This window comes from Equus quagga, unplaced genomic scaffold, assembly GCF_021613505.1.
Source record: "Equus quagga isolate Etosha38 unplaced genomic scaffold, UCLA_HA_Equagga_1.0 182852_RagTag, whole genome shotgun sequence".
Lineage (NCBI taxonomy): Eukaryota > Metazoa > Chordata > Mammalia > Perissodactyla > Equidae > Equus > Equus quagga.
In genome coordinates this window covers 1-8,926 of record NW_025797654.1, presented here as the reverse complement: position 1 = coordinate 8,926, position 8,926 = coordinate 1, and the positions used below count along the sequence as shown (strand labels likewise).

General features: G+C 43.4%; 1 protein-coding gene across 1 annotated transcript; it reads right to left on the bottom strand.

Moving 5' to 3' along the window:
• Positions 1 to 923: 923 nt before the first annotated feature.
• Positions 924 to 7,104, bottom strand: LOC124233287 (obscurin-like; the record flags this gene model as incomplete). Its single annotated transcript, XM_046650454.1, has 3 exons — positions 924 to 1,063; positions 2,936 to 3,211; positions 6,810 to 7,104. Coding segments are annotated over 3 exons (711 nt in total), but the record flags the coding sequence as incomplete, so codon positions are not given.
• Positions 7,105 to 8,926: the final 1,822 nt, after the last annotated feature.

The following is an 8,926-nucleotide window of genomic DNA, read 5'->3' as shown; positions in this document are numbered from 1 at the left end:
TGAGGCAGGCACAGCCCAACCTCCTAGGGGACGCAGGGTCTTCTCCATGCGGCTGTGCAGCGAGCATTCTCACTGCATTGCGGGCGAGGTCCTGTAGCTGCACCCTCTCGCCTCCCTCAGTGTCTCGGCTGATGGCAGCCTGGTGGGAGTGAAGCCCGACCTCCCAGGGCTGCCTCCAGTGGGTCCCCATGACGCACAAAGGGGAGCACCTTTTCAATGGTTTGGTCATTGGTGTTTGTTCTTCTGTGGCATCACTATCCAAGGCTTTTGCCCGACTTTCAACAGCACTGACTTACTGGTCGCCTTCCTTGAGAAGCTCTTTAAGTCATTAAAGCTGGGTGCTGACGGGTGTGTCTGTCATTATCCTCCCCATTTGTGCCCTGCCTTTCACTCCTTCATGAGGAAAGGTTTTCTGGTGAAATAAAGTTATTAGTTTTGCTATAGGCAAATATATCACTTTGTCCTTTGTGGTTTGCATATTAGTGTTCTGTGTAAGAAATCTTTCATTACCCTGAGGTCATTGAATAATCCACATTGTCTGATAAAAGTTTGTTTTACCCCTCACGCTGAAGTCTCCAGCTCCCTTGGAGTTTTTTTTCCTGAGGAAGATTTTCCCTGAGCTAACATTTGTGCCAATAATCCTCTACTTTATATGTGGGTCACTGCCACAGCATGGATGACGAGTGGTGGAGGCCCGTGCTTGGGATCTGGACCTGCAAACCCCGGCTGCTGAAGTGGAGTGCACTGCACTCCACCACTCCACCATGGGGCTGGCCTCCTGGAGGTGATTTTTGTGTGGTGTGAGGTAGCTGTCAAATTTCACTTTATTTTTCCATATGGCTAATGGTCTTAGGACCATTTATGAGAAGATGCTCCTTTCTCCACAGCTCATGCCAGCTCCAGGGTAACAGGAAGGGAGGCAGTCAGGTCTTACACAGAGCCGACTTGGAGCCCACCTCCGCTCCTTCGGGCTGCTGTCTGTCTGCACTGAGACCCACTGTCTGACGCCGGATAGAGCAGATGTCCCCACATGTTCCGCCTGTTGGCTGGGCTCTGCTGGCCTCTGCAATCAACCTGTCAACATTCTCACACCCAAAACAACTATTATTTGAGTTTTGACAGGGACTGAACGCCTCTGGGTCTTCCACTGGCTTCTATCCATTGATTTAAGTCTTTTTTCTGTCTCTCAATAATACTTAATAGTTTTTGCCTATGAAGCTTCTAATCTATTTTATTAGACTTGGAATTGGTAACATCATCCTTCCGATGTTCCTGCAACTCTTTTAACGTGATTTCTCAGCTTCTTGTTTCTGGTATGTAGACGTTTAAGTGCTTTCTGAATGTTGACTTTTGTACGCAGTAATCCTTCCCAACTCTCTTACTAAGTTGAATCATTACTGTTTCCGGGTTTTCTAAATTGGAAATCATATCATCTGTGAGTTCCATTTTTGACATTTCCAAGTGTTGCACCTGTTTTATTTCCCTCCTAACTGTGCTGTCAAGGTTGCACTGCAGTGGCGACAGCCGCTCCCTTGGCTGGTTCCCCGTCTCAAAGGCAATGCTTTCAAAGTTTCACTTTAAGTGTGATTCAGCTAATTTTCCCTATACTATCAAATTAAGAAATATTATTAAATTATTATACTATCAAATTAAGAAATATTATTAAATTAAAATATTATTAAATTAAGAAAGAACCCTTTTATTTACATTTTGTTAAGAATTTTATGGAAGGAGTTGATGCTAAATTTTATAAAATATTTCTTCTGGATTTATGATGTCATATTTTATCAAATGCTTTTATTCTCCATTTTGGGAGGAAGCCACATAATTTTTTCTTTCAGTTTGTTAGTGTCAAGTTTTGGACTGATTTTCTAATATTTCTCATGTTAAACCAGCTTTGCGGTCCTGGAATATGACTTTTGTCATGGTGTAGCATCATCTTAATAAATTGCTGAATTCAGGTTGCTAGTATTTTGTTCAAGATATTAGCCTTGATATCAACAAGACGCTGGCCTGTGTTAATTCTTCATATTTACTTTGTGAGATTTTGGTACTGATATGTTACCTACATAAAGTGAGTAAAGGGTATATCTCTCTTTTCAATATTCTAGAAGAATCTCGACGAATGCGGAATAACTTATTTCCAGAATATTTGGTACAATTTAACAGTAGAAGCACTGGGCTTAGATATTATGCTGTGAGGAGACTATTTATTATGGTTCTGTTTATTTAAAAGATTAAAGGACTGTTCAACTTGTCTATTTTTTCTTGTGTGAGTTTTGATATAGTTTTCTAGGAATCGATCAACTTGTAATCCTCTGCTCTTTGTGTATTTTGCACAGACATTGAAACAAAATGTGGATCTAGATTTTGTTACACATGGGTGCAGACAGAACTTCTCCATGCACGTGAAAACAAGGAAGAGTGTCCAAGAACACTAAAACTTTGATAACCCAAAGCTCAGTCTTGAGCTAATCTGAGGTTTGATTATGTGGTTGGAATTCCCCTTTGTCCTGGTTGAATGCCTTCAAGCATCTCTGGCTAGCAGGACACCTCATGTGTGCTGGGTGAGGGTAGGTGTGATCTGCCAGAACAACCCAGGAGAGAGACATCTGGTCTGCCTCAGTCCCATGCATCAGGTAGAGCCAGATTCCTGGACATGAAGACCACCAGAGGGTTCTGAGCAGGTGCTGGGAAAATGTGACTAAGCACCACGACATGGAAATGCAATGCTTGGTACACAACAGCCTCTCCCTTCGTACACGCCCTCCGTCCCTGTTCCCTTGGCCCAATCTTGGGTGTGAAAATGGGAGGGGGGAGGATGGGAGACATCAAGAGATGAAGTCTAATGGAAAGAACACCAGGGTCATCTGGGCTGTATGTCAGGCCCACCATCAACTCCAGATAGGTTAACTTAGTACTTCTGAGAACTGACCTGTGACGCCCAGGCGGAAGGAGACCTTCTGGCCCCCGGCCTCACAGCTGTACTCCCCTGCGTCCGCCTTCCCTGCCTGCTGCACCACCAGCCGCCGGGTGCAGCCCTTGGCCTCCACCTGCACTTTCTTGCTCGCACTCAGCTTCTTCCCGTCCTTGAACCACGTCACCTCTGTCTGGGCCTGGGCCACCTCGCAGCTCAGTGTGGCGCTGGCCCCCGCCTTGGCCTGCACCTCCCTGTGGGTCGGCTGCTCCTTGGCAAACACCATCGTGGGCTCTGGGGACAGAGAGGGACACGGGGTCAGAGACACCACCTAAGTCAGGAAGGCAGCACTGGGGAAAGAAGGCCTGGATGGGGGAGGCAGAGGGCTGGAAACTTCTCCAGGCTCTGCACCAGCTGAGTGGCCTGGAGGAGCCCCACCATCCTCTCAGCAACAAGCAACACAATTCATGTGTATGTTCTAACAATTTATCTGCACATCCATATGGGCTGTTCCAGGTGAGGACACTGTGAAAGACTCCTGTGCACACAGTCTGCTGGGAAGGAACATGCGGTCCTCAACTTCCTGGGGACGAGGAGTCTCGGGGAGTCTTTTCCACAGAACTGTGCAGCGAGCATTCCCACTCGCCGTTCATGAGACTCTTGAGGCTGCAGGCTCTTGGTGCTGTCGCCTGTGGCACCTGGTGGGTGCACCTTTTCCTTCCTCTGACTTTCTTTCCTGTTATCTGATGACTAATGAAGCTGAGCGCCTCTTCCAGCTCCTGGGTTGGCCATTACTGTTTGCTCTTCTGTGGTGACACTATTCAGATCTTTTTGTCCCATTATCAACAGTACTGTCTTTCTTTTTCTCTTCTCATTTTAAGGTGCTCTTTATATGTTTAAATGTTAGTCAATGACAACCATGTATTCTGTGACATATTTCCCACCTGTGGGACTTACATTCACTCTCCTCTGGTATCTTCTGGTGAATCAAAGTGTTTAGTTTTAATACAGAAAAATCTGTCTAGCTTGCTCCATTGTGGTTAGGGCATTTGCGTGCCTTTTAAGAAATCTATTCTCACCCTAGGTCTTTAAACAATCCATGCCATCATCTGAGGGTCTCATGGTTTTACCTCTACATGGAGGCCTCTAACACACCAGGAGTTGACTTTGTGTATGGTGTGAATTACCAGTATAATTTAATTTTTCCATATGGTTAAATGGTCTAAGCACTATTTATGAAAACACTATCCTTTCTCTACTTTCTGCACAGACACTGCAGTAAAAAGGGGAGTGGCGGGAGCCCATTTATGCAAGGATCTGTCTCTGAGCTCATTATTCTGTTCCTCTAATCTGATGACTGTCCCTACATCGAGATCCTCTGTCTTAATTACTGCAGCTTTATGATAATTCCTGACATCTGCTACAGCAAAAACTCACGCTTTGCTTTTATTCAAGAGAAAAGTGTATTAACTGAACTTGGCCTTTGGAATCTGCTTGTTATTTTTCAATCCTCCTAAAAAACATTTGTTCTGATTTTGATTGTTAGTGAATGTCTTAGATTCTTCCATGGATTTCTATCCATCTATTTAGATCTCTTGACTATCTCTCAGAAATGTTCGATAGTCCCCCACTGAGCCTCTAAGCACCTTTTATTAGACTTGCAGGTAGAAAATGATTCTTCTGATGCCATTGCAACTCTTTTAAAATATCATTTTCCAGGGTCCAGCCCGGTGGCGTAGTGGTTAAGTTCACTCACTCTCCTTCGACGGCCCAGGATTCGCAGGTTCGGATCCAGGGCATGGATCTATGCACCATTCAAGCCCTGCTGAGGCAGCATCCCACGTACGAAATAGAGAAAGATTGGCAACAGATGTTAGCTCAGGGCCAACCTTCCTCACCAAAAACATTGTTTTCCAAGTATTTGTTTCAAGTGTACAGACAGAGAAGTGTTCCCTTTTCTTTTCTTACTGTAATCTTTCTCAACAATCATACCATAATAATTTATCTTTCGGATTTTCTGAATTGATGTTCACATCATTAGTGAACTCCACTTTTATTTTTTCCAAATTTTATGCCTTTTATTTTAGTTTCCTCCTTACTCTACAATACAGTGTTGGACAGAAGTGGTGAGGGCAGCTTCCCCGTGTCTTGTCCCTGACGTCAAAGCTTTCAAGGTTCACTTTAAGCATGACATGATTCATGTTTTTGCAGCACCATTTTCAAAGTAAGGAAGAACACTTTTCTATTGTTTGTTAAGAATTTTACAGCATGAATTGATGTTAATTTTTATCAAACAATTTTTCTGAATTTATGACGTTAAATAGTAATCAAATAATCTTATTCTGTATTAGTTGAGAAATCACATGAGTTTTCACTCAATCTGTTAATGTCAAGTTTTATATTGATCTAATGTTCCTAATGTTAAACCAAACTTGCAATCCTGGGCAAGGACTTTCCTCATAGTGTATATCCTCTTGATATATTGTTGAATTCATTTTGCTAATTTTACTTATGATTTTGTCCTTGATATCCATCACGGATCGGTCTGTAATTTAATTCTTCCTACTTCTCTTGTCAGATTTTGATGTCGATGTCACATTATCTACATAAAACGACGTGCAGAGCGTATCTCCTTTTTCTGTTCTCCACAACAATCTCCACAAGCATGGAAATACTGTGCCCTAGAATGTTTAATAGAGTTTACCAGAGAACTACTGGGCTTAGAAGATTTTTTATTATTGGTCCCATTTATTTAAAAGTCATAGGACTATTCAAGCTTCCTATATCTTCTTGTGTTGATTTTCATATAGTTTACGAGGAATTAGACAAACTGTCACAACTTTTCGAATTTATTACCATAAAATATTTTGTCATACTCTCTTAAACTAACATTTCACAAAGACATATAGGTGGATTTTTGGTATCTAGACCCACCACAAACCATTATATACTGATGTGATACCCAACTGTTACGTGTAGGCACCTAGAAGTCAATGTGGGATGGGAGCCACCCCTATTTGGCATCAAGACTCTCTTAACAAGAGGAAAATAATTTAATTTCTTAGATTTCTCTATGTACCAGGTAAGGAGGCAAAGTACGCACTCACCATTAGAAAACGCTATGAAATCAATACTGCTCTCTCTACCAGTCAGAGGCTGCTCCTCACAGCAAAGCACGCTGATGTGGCAGAAGTGACTTCCTTTCCATTCCTAACTTCACAAACGTAACTCCAAGGGGAATTCTGACACTGAACACCCAAATTGAAGACAAGGGCAAAATGATATTCACTTTGGCAGAATGACCCTACATATCACCTCTCTCCTGCATTTGCACGGACATTACAACAAAACATGTATCTACATCTCATTACACAGAGGGAAGACACCTCAGATTTGATAATCCAATGTTCACTCTTGACATAGATTCAAGTATGATGGTGTAGCCAAAATTCCACTAACCCAGGGTCAGTGAAACTGGAATATCTCCTGCTGATAAGAGCTGGCATGAGGTGCTAGTGAGGGCATGTGGAGTCGTCAGAACAAACAATGCGAGGAAGTTACACATCCCAGGTGAGAGACAACTGGTCTACCTCGGACCCAAGCTCCAGGTAGAGCCAGAGCCTGGGACACCAGGACCGACAGGAAGGTTCCAGGCAGGCGACAGAGCATTACTGCATGGAGCTGCCCCTCCAGGTTTGCAGGAACGGCCTCTCCTTTCCATGTACCCTTCCAGCCCAGCATCTCTCAGCCCAAAATGGGTATGATGGAAGATGGAAGGATGGGAGACATTAAGAGAACAAGTCTAATGGAAAGAACACCAGGGCCGTCTAGGCTGTGAGCAAGGCCCATCATCAACTCCAAGTAGGCTGACCAAGTACCTCCAAGAACTGACCTGTGACATCCAGGCGGAAGGAGACCTTCTGGCCCCCCGCCTCGCAGCTGTACTCCCCAGCATCCGCCTTCCCTGCCTGCTGCACCACCAGCCGCCGGGTGCAGCCCTTGGCCTCCACGTGCACTTTCGAGCTCGCACTCAGCTTCTTCCCGTCCTTGAACCACGTCACCTCTGTCTGGGCCTGGGCCACCTCGCAGCTCAGTGTGGCGCTGGTCCCCACCTCAGCCTGCACATCCTTGTGTGCCGGCTGCTCCTTGGCAAACACCACCGAGGGCTCTGGGGACAGAGGGATACGGGGTCAGAGATACCATCGAAAACATATGGTTAAATGTTCAAAGTACCGTTTATGAAAAGACCATCCTTTCTTCACACCTTGCACAGGAGCCACAGTAGAAACAAAGGAGGGCAGGGAACCAGCGGCAGGTCCATTCACCCAGGAATCTGCCTCTGGGCCCGTCCCGTCCCCTTATCTGACAACTCTTCCTGCATCGAGACCCTGCCGTCTTCGTGAATGGAGCTGTAAGTCTGGAGATCTGCGACCCCAATGCCCACACTGGCTCTCTTCAGGGGCACACTGTCTGTCTGCACACGGCCTTTGCAGTCCACTAGTCAATTATCAACCCCACCCCACCCCATCCCGCCAAATAAGCACTTGTGAGGACTGGATTGTTAGTGAACATGTTAGTTTCCCCCATGGATGTCTATCCATTTATTTCACTCTTCTTTACCCTCTTTTCAAAACATCTAACCATCCCCTCCCACACAGCATCTAAACATCTCTTATTAGACTTGGAAGAAAACCACGATACCTCTGATGTTATTCCAAATCTTTTAAATTTTCATTTTCTAACTGTTTTTTGCTAGTATATAGATAGTATATATATATATATACACACACACTATATATATATACACACTATATATATATTTCTCTATATTGATTTTGAATGTGGTAATCTCTCTCAACACTCTCACTAAATCTAACAATTTCTCTTTTGGATAAATCACATCTGCTGTGAATTCTACTTCTGTTTTTTCAAACTTTCATTTTATTTTCCTCCCCTTTATTTGTGCTGTGCAGTGTGGGATGGAAGTGGTGACATGGCTTTCCTGTCCTGTTCCCCAGCTCAAAGGCAAATCCTTCACGGTTTCACTTTGTGAAGTGAGCACGACTTTTCTGCAATCCATTTATAAAATTCAGGGGAATCCTGTGACTTATACTTTGTTAGGATTTTATGGCATGAATTGATGCTAGATTTTATCTGACATTTCTTCTGGATTTATGATGTAAAATTGTTGTCAAAGACTTGATTCGGCATGTATTGAGGTAATCACCTTGATTTTCTTCCATCTGTTAATGTCAGGCTTTACATTGATTTGCTAATGTTTCTAATGTTGAACCAGCCTTGATTCCTGGTGCATTCTGAATTTTATCAGACTGTAGGATTCTTTTCATATACTGCTGAATTCAGTTTGCTAATTGTTTTAGCATATTGGCCTTGAAATCCATAATGGATTTACTTATAATATGAATTCTTCCTACTGGCCTGTCATATTACAATATCAAAATTATGCTACCAGATAAAAAGAGTTAAAAAGTTGATCTCCTTTTTCTATTCTCTAGAAGATTCTCCATGGACAAGGGATAATTAATTTCTAAGTTACCGGAAGACTCTACCAGTAAAGCGCTGGGCTTAGAATTTGTTCTATGAGAAGATTTTTTTCCCACTGGTTCTATTTCTCCAATAGGACTGTTTGAGCTGTCTGTTTCTTCTTAGGTCAGTTTTTATTTAGTTTTCTAGAAATAGGATAATTTCTCAAACTTTTCCTATTTTCTTGCACAGAATACTGTCAGATTCTCCTCAATAGCATGTCAAACATACACAGCAGGATTCTTGGTATCCATGCACACCTACAACATTGCACACTGACACAACAACAAACAGTTACGGGTGGCAACCAGGAGTCCATGTGAGACCTCAGCTGACCCTCATGTGAGTTAAACCCTCCTAAGAAAGGGGAAAACAGCAAGTTCACAGACTTCTCTGTGAACCAGCCAGGAGGGCACAGACCCACCCTCACCATTAGGAAACGCTATGAAATCAACGCGGCTCTAC